This window comes from Dendrobates tinctorius, unplaced genomic scaffold (assembly GCF_039654945.1).
Source record: "Dendrobates tinctorius isolate UK_male_01 unplaced genomic scaffold, ASM3965494v1 ptg000164l, whole genome shotgun sequence".
Taxonomy (NCBI): Eukaryota; Metazoa; Chordata; class Amphibia; order Anura; family Dendrobatidae; genus Dendrobates; species Dendrobates tinctorius.
In genome coordinates this window covers 11,263,864-11,283,671 of record NW_027361831.1, presented here as the reverse complement: position 1 = coordinate 11,283,671, position 19,808 = coordinate 11,263,864, and the positions used below count along the sequence as shown (strand labels likewise).

Here is a 19,808-nt window from a genome sequence, read left to right as displayed (position 1 = left end):
GAAATCAAGATGCGATTCTTTGGATGTAAGCAGAGAACGGAGTACAGAATAAGGGACTATGCTCTTAACCTGCAGGAGGCGTTGCGAGCAGTTAAGCAAGTTGATCCTGACAGTGTGAAGGAGGAAGATAAACTGTTAAAGGAGCAGTTCATTGAAGGACTCCTATCCAGTACCCACAGAGGACAGTTGCGCATCATAACCCTGCAAAACCCTGATCTGGACTTTGCTGATTTTAAGGACAGGGCTATTCGGGTCCTGCAGGAATCAACTGACAGCCGTCCAGCGCCCCCTTGGCGCCCAGCGATCACCTACCATCTGGAAGCAACATCTTTTCCTTCCATCCCTGTGGAGGCTGATGCACAGATTCTGGATAAAGATCCAACTGAAGAGCTGCGTCTTCAGGTCCAGGAGTTGACCAAAGGGATGGCTGCACTTACTAAAACCTTGCAGTCCCTGCAGGTGTCCTCCAAGGAGAAGATCCAGCTTGCTTCCAGTCCAGAGGATGTCCCGTGGCTCCGGAAGAGGAGAACCCCATCACTCCGAGGGAGGAACAACGACCGCTATGACCAGAACGGACGTCCCATCTGACGTCGCTGCTACAAGGCAGGTCATCTTGCAAGATTTTGTCCTTTAAACAAGCAACCCCTGGGGCAGAGGACCAACCCCCAGGAGTAGGACCACCAGGCCCAAGGAACTGGCGAGCCAAGTATGTTGGAGGGAGTCCGATCCTTCCAGTGGTGATTGACGGCATCCCCATGAACGCTTTGCTGGACACTGGCTCCCAGGTGACCACTATGCCCTATATCCTCTACAAGCGGTATTGGGCAGACTCTGAGCTCACCCGCGGCCTAACTGATGAACTAACAGTAGTTGCCAGTAATGGTCAGTCTTTACCACAAGTGGGATGTAAAGAAATTACTGTTAAAGTGGGGAGGGTGGAGTTAAAATCTCAAGGTCTGATAGTTGTGGATATTGATCGACGAGAATGTAATCTCATGATGACTCTTGGTACAAATGTAATTGAAAATTGTCTTTCCGAGGTTATTGTCTTGTTGCAACAGGTGGCTGAGACTGCTGGTTCCAGTGAACAACGAGTCCTGCAGAAGGAGATCAAGGCCCTGATGCAAAGACAACAGGTAGAACTTGTTATGCCGCGCTCACCACGAGGCGGGGCTTCGGCCCCGACGTCACTCCCTCCGTTACGGCGGTCCCTCGGGGGTCCCCGTCGGGTGCGCACGCGCAGCTCTCGTCCCCGGGTCTTCTCCTCCATGTCACGTTTGCGCTTGCGCGCTCCTGTCAGGGCTGTATAGGGCTCAGTCCTCTCTATGGTAATGGAGGACCTGACCCGGAACCAGTAGTAGTCATGTGCTTTCTGGCTAGGTCCTGACCCGGAACCAGTAGTAGTCATGTGCTATATCAGACGACCTCCCCCTAGGGGAGGTGCCTGATTATTGTTGTGCTTCCTGGCTGGGTCAGCTGTGTCCCAGCCTGGCTGTGCACTGTTCTCAGGTCCTCTGTTCTGTCTGCTATTCTGTGGTGCTCCTAGCACTTGCTCTGAACCCTTGTTGCTTCATGCTCAGACGTGCCTTCTGGCACATCCTCTCGTATCCTGTCCCTTGTTTCTCGCTCAGTCATGCCTCCTGGCATTCACTCTATTCCTGTGTTCTGTTACACCTCCTGGCACGACTGCTGCCTCATTCTGTACTCTGTCGTGCTCCTTGCACGCGTCCTGCTTTGTCTACCTCCGGATTTGTTACTCGCTACATGCCTTAAGTGCCCACGTGTACCCGCCTTGCACTATCCCGTATTCAGCGCACTCCCGTGTACTCTCCTGTGTTCCCTAGTATCCTGCACTCTCCAGTCACACAGTCTTGTATCTCCTGTGAGCCGGCCGCCTGGTGCCAGCTGTCGTGGTATCGTATCCCCTGGGGCTTGCTCCTGACACTCCCTGTATAGGGGGTGGTCCTCACTAGGCTAGCTCGCCCTGGGAGGGTTGGTGCCGCGACCCAGAGGGTCCACTCCAGGAGTCGCTAACACTCCAACAGTATAATCAGGCCATGGACCCCGCTGGTACTGCGGCTTCCGTCCAAAAGGAACTGACGTTCCTCCGGGAAAACCAGATTAGGATTATGGCATTTCTCAAGTCCATGGAGTCCGATTTATCTGCCTCTCTGTCCTCTGAGCCTGGGAATGCTGCCCAGTTGGCTAGTCTCCAGCAGGAACTTGCGCAGCAGCGCGACTCCCAGGCTCAGATTCTCAACTATATAGCGTCGGTAGATAATCGGCTCCTTTCCATGCAATCTGCCCAGGCCATGCTTCCACACTCGCTTCCGCGCCTATGCAAGCCACCCCGGTATAGTGGTGACCCTGTGTTGTGTCGCGGATTCTTGAACCAGTGTCGATTGCATTTTGAGTTTTTGCCGCAGCATTATCCCACCGATCGTGCTAAAATAGCATTTATTGTTTCTCACTTAGAGGGTAAGGCGCTTGCGTGGGTGAATCCCCTTTGGGAGCGTGATGACCCGCTCGTGGCTCAACTTTCCATCTTTTTGGACACTTTCCGTAAGGTGTTCGACGAGCCGGGTCGCCTTGCTTCCACCACCGAGTCCCTCTTTAATCTTCGTCAAGGCTCTCTATCGGTTGGACAATACGCGATATGTTTTCGCACTTTGTCCTCTGAGCTAGGTTGGAATAATGATGCCCTCGTAGGGGTCTTTTGGCGTGGTCTGTCCGGTCGGATCAAAGACGAACTGGCGGGCCGAGATACCCCTACCAATTTGGAGGATCTTATCTCTCTCGCGACACGCATTGATTTGCGCTTCCAGGAGCGCACCCGCGAGTCAGCCAGAGAGAGAGGGTCCTCTCGCCTCTCTTCGTCCACTCGCAGTTTTTCTCATCCGTTACCCGAGTTATCTGCGGCAGATCCGGTACCTGAGCCTATGCAGGTGGATCGCCTCCAGATAGCTCAACGGCGTCGTGTGAAAAGGCAGGCACAAGGGCTCTGTTTCTATTGTGGGGATGCCTCCCACTTTCTACGCTCATGTCCCAAGAGACCGGGGAAGTCTCTCCGCCTGGGACTGTTAAGTGAGGTCTCCTCAAGTGTATGTGATGCCTCTCTGCCCCTGACCGTGCCTGTCTCCCTGAATTTTGGTTTCGAGACTTTTGCTGTGAAAGCTATTGTGGACTCTGGCGCAGTGGGTAACTTTATTAGTCTTGAGGCAGTTAAGAAGTTTCGCATCCCTGTCAGATCCCTGGAGTCTCCTAGGTCAGTAGTTCCGGTCGACTATAAGCCCTTGCAGGACACCGTTAACCAGGTCACTGAGGAAGTTGAGTTGCAGATTGGCACATGTCATCGGGAGCGGATCTCCTTCTACGTATTGCCAACTTCGCCTCATACCCTTCTTCTTGGCCTTCCTTGGTTACGTATTCATGGGCCGACCCTGGACTGGCAATCTGGTGATATACTCCGTTGGGGACCGTCCTGTCAAAAGAGCTACCTGCTGTTCATTCATCCGAAGAACCCTGCTTGCTCGTCTTCGACGGTTATAGGTCCGCTGTCCACCATCCCGTCTGTGACTTGTGACATTGTCGAGAAGGAGGCTGAGAGTCAGTCTCCACATCCGTCAAGCATCCCGTCTGTGACTTGTGACATTGTCGAGAAGGAGGCTGAGATCCAGTCTCCACATCCGTCAAGCAACCCGTCTGTGACTTGTGACATTGTCGAGAAGGAGGCTGAGAGTCAGTCTCCACATCCGTCAAGCATCCCGTCTGTGACTTGTGACATTGTCGAGAAGGAGGCTGAGAGTCAGTCTCCACATCCGTCAAGCATCCCGTCTGTGACTTGTGACATTGTCGAGAAGGAGGCTGAGAGCCAGTCTCCACATCCGTCAAGCAACCCGTCAGGGCTGTATAGGGCTCAGTCCTCTCTATGGTAATGGAGGACCTGACCCGGAACCAGTAGTAGTCATGTGCTTTCTGGCTAGGTCCTGACCCGGAACCAGTAGTAGTCATGTGCTATATCAGACGACCTCCCCCTAGGGGAGGTGCCTGATTATTGTTGTGCTTCCTGGCTGGGTCAGCTGTGTCCCAGCCTGGCTGTGCGCTGTTCTCAGGTCCTCTGTTCTGTCTGCTATTCTGTGGTGCTCCTAGCACTTGCTCTGAACCCTTGTTGCTTCATGCTCAGACGTGCCTTCTGGCACATCCTCTCGTATCCTGTCCCTTGTTTCTCGCTCAGTCGTGCCTCCTGGCATTCACTCTATTCCTGTGTTCTGTTACACCTCCTGGCACGACTGCTGCCTCATTCTGTACTCTGTCGTGCTCCTTGCAAGCGTCCTTCTTTGTCTACCTCTGGGTTTGTTACTCGCTACATGCCTTAAGTGCCCACGTGTACCCGCCTTGCACTATCCCGTATTCAGCGCACTCCCGTGTACTCTCCTGTGTTCCCTAGTATCCTGCACTCTCCAGTCACACAGTCTTGTATCTCCTGTGAGCCGGCCGCCTGGTGCCAGCTGTCGTGGTATCGTATCCCCTGGGGCTTGCTCCTGACACTCCCTGTATAGGGGGTAGTCCTCACTAGGCTAGCTCGCCCTGGGAGGGTTGGTGCCGCGACCCAGAGGGTCCACTCCAGGAGTCGCTAACACTCCAACAGAACTCTTTGGCGGAGAAATTGGCAGCGTCAATTGCAATACCCCCCTCATGTGAAATGTTGATTTGGTGTTAGGCAGCCGTAGGCCTCAGAAGGAAGAATTACCAGGCATTGGTAGAACCAGTATATTCTGATAGCAGGCCCACTGTCCTGACAGCCAGAGGGGTGGTTGATGTACGTAAAGGGAGAGTACCTGTACGCCTTTTGAATTGTGGGGAGGAAGAGGCCACAATACCTCGGTACGCCACAGATGCTAAGCTGCTCACTGTTAATAACAACTCATTGCAGGCAGCAGAGCCCTTGGTCTCATCCGACCATGTGGAGGACAATTCCTCTGTAAAGCAGCTAGAGGAGTGGTGCCAGCAACTGCAGGTGGGAACTGACTCTACACCTTCATACCAGAAAAATTTGGGTTTACAGGGTGACCCAGGAATATGAACGGGTATTCAGTAAGCACCCTCTAGATTTTGGGAAGGCAAAAGGGGTTCAACATCATATCCCCACTGGAGATCATCCACCCATAAAAGAAAGGTACCGGCCTATACCCCCAACACAATACCAATGTGCTAAAGGGATGTTGAGAGAGATGAAGGAAGCAGGGGTCATCAGAGACAGTTGTAGCCCCTGGGCAGCTCCAATAGTTTTTGTAAAGAAAAAGGATGGTACCATGAGAATATGTGTTGATTACAGGAAAATTAACAGCATTACACATAAAGATGCCTTCCCATTACCCAGAATTGAAGAGTCATTAGCTGCACTTATAACTGCTAACTACTTTTCCACCTTAGATCTCACTAGTGGGTATTGGCAGGTTCCCCGTGGCAGAGGCAGACAAGGAGAAAACAGCAGTTACCACCCCAATGGGTCTCTGTGAGTTCAATTATATGCCATTTGGGCTCTGCACCACCCCAGGATCATTTCAACGGCTGATGGAGTGCTGCCTGGGACACATGAACTTTGAGACAGTCCTGTTGTACCTTGATGATGTCATTGCTTTCTCCAAGACTTATGAAGACCATCTGGAGCACCTGGCTGAGGTGTTTGAAGCCTTGTCCAACTTTGGCCTGAAGGTGAAGCCTTCCAAATGCCACCTCCTGAAGCCCAAGGTACAGTACCTCGGTCATGTAGTGAGTGCAGAAGGTGTGGCACCAGATCCCGACAAAGTCACAGTCACCCGGGACTGGCCGAAGTCCAGCAACCTCCATGAAGTACGCCAATTCCTCGGGTTGGTAGGCTACTACCGAAGGTTCATCAAAGGCTTCACTGAAATACCCACTCCGTTGCAAAATCTCCTGGTGGGGCAGTCCAAGAAGGCCAAACAGAAAAGTTCCACCTTTGAATTGACTGAGGAGTTGGAGAGGTCCTTCACCAGACTGAAGATGGCTCTCACAGGAGATGAAGTTCTGGCCTACCCAGATTATGACAAACCCTTTGTGTTGTATACTGATGCCAGCATTGTGGGACTTGGAGCAGTACTGTCACAGGTGCAGAATGGCAAAGAAAGAGTGATCTCCTACGGCAGCAGGAAGCTTCGTCCCACTGAAAGGAACCCAGACAACTACAGTTCCTTCAAGCTGGAGTTCTTGGCCACAGTCTGGGCTGTGACTGAAAGATTCAAGCATTACTTCGCTTCAGCCAAGTTTACCATCTTCAAGGACAACAACCCGTTGACTCACTTGGACACCGCAAAACTAGGTGCACTGGAGCAGTGATGGATGGCTCGGCTGTCTAACTATGAGTTTACCATCAAGTACCGGGCAGGGCACAAGAATGCCAATGCTGATGCGCTGTCCAGAATGCCTAATCTGCCAGATGCAGGAGAAGACCCTGAGGCTCTTGAAGAAATAGAGTTGCCTCCCTTCCACCGGCCACTTGCGGCCCAACGCGCTCAAGGAGTGAGAAACAGACGGTCTGGCTTGAAGGAGGTCACCTTAAACCCCTTGCCTCACCATGACTGGGCAGAAATGCAAGATAGTGACCCTGCAGTCCGCCTGGTGAAGGAGCAACTGTCACAAGCTGACTCACGCCCAGAGTCGAACGCTCCTGAAGAAACCCAGCAGTTGTGGAAGGAGAGAGGTCGGCTGTTCATTTATGAAGGAAAGCTGTGTCGGAGGAGTATCAATGCCCGCACTCATGAGCTGGTCTGGCAAGTGATAGTCCCAAAGAGAGAGGCATCCATGGTCTTGGAAGTATACCACAATGGAGCTTGACACTTCGGATGGAAGAAGTTGGAAGCATTGCTCCGGGAGAGATTCTACTGGGCTGGCATGAGGAAGGCCATTGAAAAGTGGTGCCGGGAGTGTGGACAATGTAACCTGCACAGAAAGGATTGAATCAGCCAGAGAGCTCCTCTACAGCCAATCATCACCAAACAGCCACTTGAGTTGGTAGCCCTGGATCATGTGAAGCTGGTTCCAAGCCGGTCAGGCTACATCTATGCTCTTACCATCGTGGACCACTACTCAAGATTCCTGGTAGTTGTGCCTGTCAAAGATCAAACAGCCAGGACAGCAGCCAGAGCATTCCAACAGCACTTTTGCAAACCACTTGGATATCCCGAGAGAGTACTTACTGACCAAGGTCCGGCTTTCGAGGCAGAAGTGTTCCAGGAATTCTGTAACTTGTATGGTTGCAAGAAGATCAGGACAACCCCTTATCATCCACAGACCAATGGCATGTGTGAGAAGATGAACCAGGTAGTGATTGACCTACTGAAGACATTGCCTTTGGAGGAGAGAAGTCTGTGGCCGGAAAAGTTGCCAGATCTGGTAGACCTCTACAACCATATTCCAGTGAATTCCACCAACTGTACCCCAGCCTACCTAATGAGAGCAAGACCTGGTAAGCTGCCTATTGACTTGGATATGGGAGTTCTGACACCTGAAGTGACATCACCAGATGCTGACTGAGATACAGAGAGGCAGCAACAGTACAGAAGAGTACAAGAATGTGTGGAAAAGAGTCTAGCTCAGGCAAGACAAAAACAAGAGAGGAACTACAATCAGCATGCACCTGCAGTCCCCTTGTCACCAGGAGAACAAGTTCTCAAGAGGAAAAGAAGACTGCATAAATTGGATGACCAATGGGAAGCTGAACACTACACCATTCTAGCCTCAAATTTTGAGAATATCAAGGTGTGCCTTATTAGTAAAGACGGAGGAGAAACCTCAGCAGCCGTATCAAGGGATCATTTGAAATTATGCCCTGACCAGTTAAAAGAAAGAATGGAAGAACAGGATAACATCCAACCCATAGAAGAAGAAGAGATCAGCACTATACTTGGAGAATTCCCTGCAAATTGGACTAAAGTAAATGATGCAATAGTGGTGCCAGTGTTGACCTTTCCCTAGCTGGTAGCACAGGAAGAAGTGATTCAAGAAAATCCTGAAGATCAGGAAAATCAGGCAGCAGATGCCACACCAGCAGTGGAGTCAGAGAATCCTCACCCTGCCAGTGGTGAATCTGTTATACCCATGGTGAGTCTAAGAGTTCGCAGACAATCTAGTATTCCTGTGCCATGCAGAACCACCAGTAGTGTATCCAGTACATTACACACTACACCAGTAGTTAGCCCCAGACAACCAGTGTTACGCAGGTCTTCCTGTACTACAAAAGGTATACCGCCCATCAGATATCGTGTATAAACAAGTAAATGTAAATGTTGAAATGTATATATGTAACTGTTTTCAAGCTTTGTGCCTACAGATAATCTGTAAGAGTTTCCTTTGAATTTTCCAGCTTTGTTTTGAAGGACACTGAACCACAGGACTGTGTGTGGTCAAAAACTTTCCTTGTAAATAGTTTGCCCAGGAATGGACCATGGACATTGATGCTTGGACTTGTCATCATAGGACTGTTTTGGAGCTTTTGGTTTTTGTACATTTTTCAAATCTTGTAACCTTCATTCTGTTTACATGTTTATATGTTTTTAATATGTTTTTCCTCAGCCCAGGAGTGCTGACTTGCACTAGGGGGGAATGTGGCACCCCCCAGGAGTATGGCCGCCACAGTGGCTTTGCCTTCCTCCAGGGAGCGTAATGCCAGGCTTGGATGCAGTGAAGGGTCTCTCTTGCAGTTAACCTATACATGCAACACAGTTCCACTCCAGGCCAGCAGGGGGGCTCTGAACTGGAATTGAAGGGAGGAGTGCTCTCTGAGGGCCAAGAGGAAGGGGTGGTCAGTTAGTGTGAGGAGGGTGAAGTGTGCAGACGTGAGGAAGAAGCGCGGAGATCGAGCGGAGAGGAAAGGCTCATCTCCAGTGAGAGCGCATGAACTGGATCCTGGTCTCCACGGTTGTACGGATACTAATGGTCCTGCAACAGACACCAGAGGAATAGGAAGCTGTAAATGCCCTACCCCCATCTAAGACTCGGAGGCACAACAGCTCGGAGTGAGCCAAGAGAGGAATAGCGGCTACAGCTGTCTGCCATACGAGGAGTGCTAGTAGAAGAGAATTAGGAGGAACTTCAGTGTAACTCAGTACTAGGAGTACTTCACTCAAATAAGCGCTAGGGAAGGAGACTGCACAGCCCATCTGCTGAGAGAGAATCCCTGAGCTGCTTCCAGGCTAGCCTGCTCCGGTACCATCTGTAATCAGGACCCTGGACTGCATTTATCAAGTAAAGGTACAGAAATTGCACCCCGCTGTGTCTTTGTCTGCTTCCTACCCTTCCGGCACTGCTACATCCCCGTACCAACCACATCTACACTGCCCTGGGACTACAGCTTCACCTGTGGGGAGCTTTTCCATCTTTGCTGCACCATACCATCAGTCCCAGTGGATCTGCATGCAGCGTCAGCTTAACATCTCACTTGCCGAACACCACAGGTGGCATCACGAACTATTCATTTAATCAACTACATTCCACCATTTCAGTTCCCCCATTACTTGGGCGCCCAGGGCCACGGACCGGGTCACCGCTGCTGTGACACATCCTGCTGACACCGGCCCGGTACCGAGTACCCCACGGCCCTGGGAGGGCGACCCATATACAGACTGCAGGGCTGGGAATCTGGTGCCTGTGCAGTGAGGATCTCTGCGCCTGTCCCCATCTCCCTTCTCCTCTTTCCTCCACCATAATACTTGGCACTCGGCAGCGTCTTAGGCCTCTTTCACACTTCCGTTTTTGACAATCAGTCAAGATCCGCCGATTTGGAAAAAAAACGGATCCGCCATTTTTCTTTGCGTATCCGTTTTTTTCCCCATTGACTTTCATTATTGGCGGATCTTGACGGATTGCCGTCCGTTGCATCCGTTTTTGTGAGGATCCGCCAAAATGTTGGTGTCCGTCAACATCCTCAAAGATTTCCAAACGGAGCTTGCAACGTTCTTTTGGGCGGCGGATCCTCCAGACACTGATTTAACCCGAAATTCTGTCTGGGTGCCGGACAAAAAAAACTCTCTCTCTCTCTCCCCTCTTCCCGGCCAGCGGTTCCTTTAAATTTCCTCATTCTGCGGATCTGTCAAAAAACGGATCCTGTGGCATCCGTTCACATCAATTACGAACGGATCCGCTTGTCCGCCTTTTTGGCGGATTTTAACTGACACAAAAAACTGAAGTGTGAAAGAGGCCTAAGTTAGCTGAAGTACCGAAGTATTACAATGGAGGAAAGGAGGGAGATGGGGACAGGCGCAGAGATCCCCACTGCGCAGGCACCAGGTTCCCAGCCCTGGATTGTGAATACATCATAACACACTGCGGGTGGGATCTGTGGCCTCCTCTCCACGCAAACGCAATATCATTACATCATCACCTGATGTAAGTTTCCGGGCAGCGCGTGTAAGAAACGGCCAGATATTGGTTAATGATGACTTCTATTGTATCATTTGCAAATCTGGCAGTGTTACCATACATTACTTTGGAGTGACTTAGAAGTACGGATCTGTGTCTTTGACTCAAATATTCCAGTCTATGCTGGATTTGCCTGTTCCTTATTAGCCAATAGCACTGGTTTTGGTGCACATTTTTTAAGGGACAACTAGGGATCTCTAGGGTTAATCAATGCTGAGCGGGCACGCCATTTGCACATACTAGGGTACCAACCTCCACGGACAGGTAGAGTTCATTTAAAGGGAAAACTAGGACCCTCGACTGTTCGGCTCCGAGTAAAAATAGTTTCCCCCCCTCTACCTGTCCCTAGCTTTTAGACTCTTTCACCTGGTAATTTATTTTGTACCATTAAAAAGTGGTTAGATATATTTTAGCAATATTTGGGATATTAATAAATGATTTTAATGTATATCAAATACAGGATTATTTTAGGTGTGTATGTTGACTGTGAATTTTGACTTTGTAGGACCACTTTTCACTGCAATTACTGCTGCAAGTTTTTTGGAGTCGGAGTCTGTCTCTACCAACTTTGCACATCTACAATAGATGTGAACATTTTGCCCCATCTTCTTTGCACACTTACTCTTGCTCGGTGAGATTGGATGCCTATCTGTGATCAGCAATTTTCACATTGTGTCAAAGATTCTCAATGGGATTTTGGTCTGGACTGTTCACACACATGAATATGCTTTGATCTAAACCATCCATTGTAGCTATGGCAGTGTGTTTAGAGTCATTGTCCTGCTGGAAGGTGAGCCTACGCCTTTTGCAGACACTAACAGATTTCCCTCCAGGTTTGACCTGTATTTAGTTCCATCCATCTTAACCTCAACCCCCTGACCAGTTTCCCTGCCATTACTGCAGTGATGTATTTATTTTATTTTTTGAGTATACTGTTTTAAATGGGGGGGCGGTCCTGTTACTGTGTAGAGTGATACTATGTTGCCTTTTTTCTTCATGTGGTGTAATAAAGAAGTTGGGAAAAAAATAAGTAATGTGTTCTGCAAGCAGTGCTCTAGATAACTGTGTTATTTCCTGATGGCGGTCTGTGCTGGATGAAAGATGAAAAGCAAAGATGAAGGACTTCACTTACAAACATCACTGGGGAGTCAGTGTGTTACCTGTACACTGACACTATACACTGTATACTATATACAGAGGTCCTGTGTATAATGTCACCAGTGATCACTATATTACCTATACATTATATACAGAGCTCCTGTGTATAATGTCATTGATCACTGTATTACCCGTACACAGACACTGCATACTAAGTACAGATCTCCTGTGTATAATGGCACTTATGGTGATAATATTGTGTTTTTTTATTACTGATCAGTATTGTAGTATTCAGTCACTTTGTGGTGGTAATATGTGGTCTGGTCATGGTGCTGCGGTATTTGTTCCTTGTATGTGATATTATTCAGTCACTGTGGTGGTAATATGTGGTCTGGTCATGGTGTGGCAGTATTTGTTCCATATATGTGATATTATTCGGTCACTGTGGTGGTAATATGTGGTCTGGACATGGTGTGGTGCTTTTCTGCATGTCTAAAAAGACATCGCTGCATCACAGGTTAGACGGCATCCACAATACCTCCATCTGCCTCATTATAGGGGATCTCCCCCCAGGGGTTCCATCTCAATCACGTATTTTAGTAAGTTACACGGAAATCCTAATGTAAGTGCTCAGCGTAGAGCACAGGATAAACGTACGCCGCACATTATTGCGATCTTTGGGAGGCAGAATGAACAAATTAACAGCAGGTGTAGAATTTGTTTTATCTTTTACGCCGTTCCTCGTAAGTGATTTGTCGACTTTATTCTTCGGGTTGGTGCAATTATAGCAAGACCAGATTTATAGTGGGTTTTTATGTTTGGCTGATGTCACACACTAAAAGACACCTTTCACTGCAAAATCAAAACAAGTTTTTGCAACCCCATATTTAGATAGCTTTGATTTTTCCATATTGCGGCTGACAAAGTCAAGTGACAGCTTGTTTTTTGTGAGATGAGTTGTTGTTTTTATTGGTACCATTTTCGAGCACACCTTGTACACACGCAGCTCTGCTCTGTACACCTCGCACACACACATAGCTCCGCACACCTTGTAACACACGTCTCTGCTCCGTTCACTTCGCACACATGCGGCTCCACTCCATACACCTCGCACACACACAGCTCAGCTCCATACACCTCGTATACACATGGCTCTGTTCCGTTCACCTCATACACATGGCTCAGCTCCGTACACCTCGTACACACGTGGGTCTGTTCCGTTCACCTCATACACACGGCTCCGCTCCGTACACCTCGTACACACGCGGCTCTGCTCCGTTCACCTCGTACATACACGGTTCTGCTTCGCACACCTCGTACACACGGATCTGCTCCGTACACCTCGTACACACGCGGTTCCGCTCCATACACCCCGTACACATACGGCTCCGCTCCATACACTTCGTACACACACGGCTCCGCTCTGTACACCTCGTACACACGCGGCTCCGCTCCATACACTTCGTACACACACGGCTCCACTCAGTACACCTCGTACACACGCGGTTCTGCTCCATACACCCCGTACACACACGGCTCCGCTCCATACACTTCATACCCACACGGCTCCGCTCCATACACCTCGTACACAGACGGCTCCGCTCCGTACACCTCGTAGACACACGGCTCTGTTCCGTTCACCTCATACACACGGCTCCTCTCCGTACACCTCGTACACATGCGGCTCTGCTCCGTTCACCTCGTACATACACGGTTCTGCTTCGCACACCTCGTACACACGGATCTGCTCTGTACACCTCGTACACACGCGGTTCCGCTCCATACACCCCGTACACACACGGCTCTGCTCCATACACTTCGTACACACTCGGCTCCGCTCCGTACACCTCGTACACACACGGCTCCGCTCCATACACCTCGTACACACGAGGCTCCGCTCCGTACATCTCGTACACACGTGTCTCTGCTCCGTACACCTCGTAGACACTCGGCTCCGCTCCGTACACCTCGTACACACACGGCTCCGCTCCGTACACATCGTACACACGCGGCTCCGCTCCGTACACCTCGTAGACACAAGGCTCCGCTCCGTACACCTCGTACACCCGGCTCCGCTCCGTACACCTCGTATACACACGGCTCCGCTCCGTACACCTCGTACACACTCGGCTCCGCTCCGTACACCTCGTACACACACGGCTCCGCTCCGTACACCTCGTGCACACTCGGCTCCGCTCCGTACACCTCGTACACACACGGCTCCGCTCCGTACAGCTCGTACACACTCGGCTCCGCTCCGTACACCTCGTACACGCGGCTCCGCTCCGTACACCTCGTACACACTCGGCTCCGCTCCGTACACCTCGTACACACACGGCTCCGCTCCGTACACCTCGTGCACACTCGGCTCCGCTCCGTACACCTCGTACACGCGGCTCCGCTCCGTACACCTCGTACACACTCGGCTCCGCTCCGTACACCTCGTACACACACGGCTCCGCTCCGTACACCTCGTGCACACTCGGCTCCGCTCCGTACACCTCGTACACACACGGCTCCGCTCCGTACACCTCGTACACACACGGCTCCGCTCCGTACACCTCGTACACACGGCTCCGCTCCATACACCTCGTACACACACGGCTCCGCTCCGTACACCGCGTACACTCACGGCTCCGCTCCATACACCTCGTACACATGCGGCTCCGCTCCGTACACCTCGTACACACGCGGCTCCGCTCCGTACACCTCATACACACGCGGCTCCGCTCCGTACACCCCGTACACACACGGCTCCGCTCCATACACTTCGTACCCACACGGCTCCGCTCCATACACCTCGTACACAGACGGCTCTGTTCCGTTCACCTCATACACATGGCTCCGCTCCGTACACCTCGTACACACGCGGCTCTACTCCGTTCACCTCGTACATACACGGTTCTGCTTCGCACACCTCGTACACACGGATCTGCTCTGTACACCTCGTACACACGCGGTTCCGCTCCATACACCCCGTACACACATGGCTCCGCTCCATACACTTCGTACACACTCGGCTCCGCTCCGTACACCTCGTACACACACGGCTCCGCTCCATACACCTCGTACACACGAGGCTCCGCTCCGTACATCTCGTACACACGTGGATCTGCTCCGTACACCTCGTAGACACTCGGCTCCGCTCCGTACACCTCGTACACACACGGCTCCGCTCCGTACACCTCGTACACACGCGGCTCCGCTCCGTACACCTCGTACACACACGGCTCCGCTCCGTACACCTCGTACACCCGGCTCCGCTCCGTACACCTCGTACACACACGGCTCTGCGCCGTACACCTCGTATACACACGGCTCCGCTCCGTACACCTCGTACACACTCGGCTCCGCTCCGTACACCTCGTACACACACGGCTCCGCACACCTCGTGCACACTCGGCTCCGCTCCGTACACCTCGTACACACACGGCTCCGCTCCGTACACCTCGTACACACTCGGCTCCGCTCCGTACACCTCGTACACGCGGCTCCGCTCCGTACACCTCGTACACACTCGGCTCCGCTCCGTACACCTCGTACACACACGGCTCCGCTCCGTACACCTCGTGCACACTCGGCTCCGCTCCGTACACCTCGTACACACACGGCTCCGCTCCGTACACCTCGTACACACGCGGCTCCGCTCCGTACACCTCGTACACACACGGCTCCGCTCCGTACACCTCGTACACCCGGCTCCGCTCCGTACACCTCGTACACACACGGCTCTGCGCCGTACACCTCGTATACACACGGCTCCGCTCCGTACACCTCGTACACACTCGGCTCCGCTCCGTACACCTCGTACACACACGGCTCCGCACACCTCGTGCACACTCGGCTCCGCTCCGTACACCTCGTACACACACGGCTCCGCTCCGTACACCTCGTACACACTCGGCTCCGCTCCGTACACCTCGTACACGCGGCTCCGCTCCGTACACCTCGTACACACTCGGCTCCGCTCCGTACACCTCGTACACACACGGCTCCGCTCCGTACACCTCGTGCACACTCGGCTCCGCTCCGTACACCTCGTACACACACGGCTCCGCTCCATACACTTCGTACCCACACGGCTCCGCTCCATACACCTCGTACACACACGGCTCTGTTCCGTTCACCTCATACACACGGCTCCGCTCCGTACACCTCGTACACACGCGGCTCTGCTCCGTTCACCTCGTACATACACGGTTCTGCTTCGCACACCTCGTACACACGGATCTGCTCTGTACACCTCGTACACACGCGGTTCCGCTCCCTACACCCCGTACACACACGGCTCCGCTCCATACACTTCGTACACACTCGGCTCCGCTCCGTACACCTCGTACACACACGGCTCCGCTCCATACACCTCGTACACACGAGGCTCCGCTCCGTACATCTCGTACACACGTGGCTCTGCTCCGTACACCTCGTAGACACTCGGCTCCGCTCCGTACACCTCGTACACACACGGCTCCGCTCCGTACACCTCGTACACACGCGGCTCCGCTCCGTACACCTCGTACACACGCGGCTCCGCTCCGTACACCTCGTACACCCGGCTCCGCTCCGTACACCTCGTACACACACGGCTCTGCTCCGTACACCTCGTATACACACGGCTCCGCTCCGTACACCTCGTACACACTCGGCTCCGCTCCGTACACCTCGTACCCGCGGCTCCGCTCCGTACACCTCGTACACACTCGGCTCCGCTCCGTACACCTCGTACACACACGGCTCCGCTCCGTACACCTCGTGCACACTCGGCTCCGCTCCGTACACCTCGTGCACACACGGCTCCGCTCCGTACACCTCGTACACACACGGCTCCGCTCCGTACACCTCGTACACACGGCTCCGCTCCGTACACCTCGTACACACACGGCTCCGCTCCGTACACCTCGTACACTCACGGCTCCGCTCCGTACACCTCGTACACACGCGGCTCCGCTCCGTACACCCCGTACACACACGGCTCCGCTCCATACACTTCGTACCCACACGGCTCCGCTCCATACACCTCGTACACAGACGGCTCTGTTCCGTTCACCTCATACACACGGCTCCGCTCCGTACACCTCGTACACACGCGGCTCTACTCCGTTCACCTCGTACATACACGGTTCTGCTTCGCACACCTCGTACACACGGATCTGCTCTGTACACCTCGTACACACGCGGTTCCGCTCCATACACCCCGTACACACACGGCTCCGCACCATACACTTCGTACACACTCGGCTCCGCTCCGTACACCTCGTACACACACGGCTCCGCTCCATACACCTCGTACACACGAGGCTCCGCTCCGTACATCTCGTACACACGTGGCTCTGCTCCGTACACCTCGTAGACACTCGGCTCCGCTCCGTACACCTCGTACACACACGGCTCCGCTCCGTACACCTCGTACACCTTGTACACACACGGCTCCTCTCCGTACACCTCGTACACACATGGCTCCGCTCCGTACACCTCGTACACACGCGGCTCCGCTCCGTACACCTCGTACACACACGGCTCCGCTCCGTACACCTCGTGCACACTCGGCTCCGCTCCGTACACCTCGTACACACACGGCTCCGCTCCGTACACCTCGTACACACACGGCTCCGCTCCGTACACCTCGTACACACGGCTCCGCTCCGTACACCTCGTACACACACGGCTCCGCTCCGTACACCTCGTACACTCACGGCTCCGCTCCGTACACCTCGTACACACGCGGCTCCGCTCCGTACACCTCGTACACACGCGGCTCCGCTCCGTACACCTCGTACACCTCGTACACACGCGGCTCCGCTCCGTACACCTCGTACACACGCGGCTCCGCTCCGTACACCTCGTACACACATGGCTCCGCTCTGTACACCTCGTACACACATGGCTCCGCTCTGTACACCTCGTACACACACAGCTCCGCTCCGTACACCTTGTACACACATGGCTCCGCTCTGTACACCTCGTACACACGCGGCTCTGCTACATCCACCCTGTAAACCCCTCCTGACCCCACACAGAAACTTCCCCTCATCCAGCACCATGACACCCAGCACAGCAGAGTGCTGCATACACTGAGGCCCCTGATCATGTGACCCCTGACTCCTCCCCTCCTGTGACCTCATCCCAGGTCCTGTGCGCACAGAGCAGCCATATATGTGGAGTGCGGCTCTGCAGGTGGAGGTAGGTGCTGGAGATCCCCCATTACTGGGCGGAGGGGACATTAACCCCTCCATTCCCGGAGATAGCGGCCTCTGCCCCCATATCTACCATGTACGCTGGCTGTGCTCATGTATACACAGGGGAGGTCACCGATTTGGGGACAGATGTCGCTTTCTCTCTGGGGGATTTCGATCTTTTTATAGGTTTTATAATGATGGAAATCTGGAGAAGTGTACACAATGTAATTTTCCTGATTTCTGCTGTAGTGTTTCCTTGTAGAGTGACAAATGTCCCTTTCTCCCCAGACTGTGCATGGATGGAGTGTCCGCACCGATAACCTATAATGTACAATTGGTGCCGCGCCATGGACGCTGGAAAATAAAGTATTAACCCCTTCCCTCCACAGCCATTTTTCACTTTTGCATATTCATTTTTTTCTCAAAGAACCAGAACATTTTTTACTTCTGCACCGACAAGGAAGTACAAGGGCACTTTTTTTTTTTTCATTTTTATTATTGTTAACTGGGTAAAAGAAGGTTGATTAAAATTTTTTATATTTTTCTTATTTTAACCCCTTTCTGACATCGGACGTAATGATCCATGTGACCTGGGCCTGTTTCACCGTGGACGGATCATTACGTCATTGCGATCGGCCGCGCTCGCGGGGGGGGGGGAGCTGATCGCGGCCAGGTGTCAGCTGATTCTCATAGCTGACACCCGGCACTAAGTGCCAGGAGCGGTCACAGGAGCTCCAGGAGCTTTAACCCCCGAAATACTGTGATCAAACAAGATCTTAGCATTCCGTGAGCCGGCGCAGGGCTGACAGCCCCTCTGCCTTTGGATCGAAGACCCCGCGGCGTGACGCAGGGTCCCGATCGTTGCCATGGTGAGCGGATGTCATCACCAGAGTAAGGAAACTTGTTGATCATGCCCAGTGCATGTCAGGAAGTCAGGTCAGTGCAGCGCTGACAGCTCCTATGGCATGCAGATGCGGCTTCAGCTGCATGCTATAGAAGCGATAAGCCTGCGCAAAATGATTGTCCCATAGTGGGACAAGGTAAAAAAGTTAGGAAAAAGTAAAAAAAATTTTTTTTTTAAATAATTGTAAAAAAATTAAAAAAAAAAAAAAATCAAAAATAATAAAGTAATCACTATTTATTATATCACTAAATAAATATTTGAATGAAAAAAAATCTAAACAATAAAAGTACACCTATTTGGTATCGCCGTGTCCGCAACGACCCAATCTATAAAACTGTCCCACTAGTTATCCCCTTTAGTGAACCATTAAAAAAAAATGCAAAAAACACAATGCTTTATCATCATACCGCCAAACAAAAAGCGGAATAACGCGATCTAAAAGACGGATATATATAAACATGGTACCGCTGAAAACGTCATTCCCACAAAAAAAACGAGCCACCACACAGCGTCATCAGCAAAAAGATAAAAAAGTTATAGCTTGCAGAATAAAGCGATGCAAAAATAATTATTTTTTCTATAAAATAGTTTTTATTATATAAAAGCGCCAAAACATAAAAAAACGATATAAATGAGGTATCGCTGTAGTCGTACTGACCCGAAGAATAAAATTGCTTAATCAATTTTACCGCACGTGGAACGGTGTAAACGTCCCCCCCCCAAAAGAAATTCCTGAATTGCTGGTTTTTGCTCATTCTGTCTCCCAAAAATCAGAATAGAAAGCGATCAAGAAATGTCATGTGCCCAAAAATGATACCCATAAAAACATCAGCTCGTCCCACAAAAAACAAGACGTCACATGACACCGTGGGCCAAAATATAGAAAAGTTGTGGTGATGCAAAAACTATTTTTACAATAAAAAGCATCTTTTATCATGTGACAGCTGCCAAACATAAAAACCTGCTATAAGGCCTCTTTCCTGATATTTCCAGTACCGGAGATGTCAGTGTCCGTGCGTTTGCCGCATCAGTACCACATGGACGGGCGCCAGGGAAGAAGCGTTACAGTAAGCGCTGTTTCCCGGTGCTGAACACAGCTCTCACCATTCTCCCCTGCTCTGCCGGCAATCGGCGCGAGCAGGGGAGAATGATGAGAGTTACATTTAAGTAATAAAAGAGACATCAGGCAGCTG

The 19,808-nt window shown here is 51.8% G+C and overlaps 1 protein-coding gene across 1 annotated transcript in view; it reads left to right on the top strand.

The window, feature by feature from the left end:
• Positions 1 to 17,654: 17,654 nt before the first annotated feature.
• The window catches only part of LOC141053040 (uncharacterized), a 69,253-nt gene continuing 67,099 nt past the window's right edge, over positions 17,655 to 19,808 (top strand). Inside the window, exon 1 of the mRNA XM_073550372.1 lies at positions 17,655 to 17,715. Within this exon, the coding sequence (XP_073406473.1) occupies positions 17,689 to 17,715 (27 nt within the window). The 5' untranslated portion in view covers positions 17,655 to 17,688. The remainder of the gene's footprint in view (positions 17,716 to 19,808) is intronic.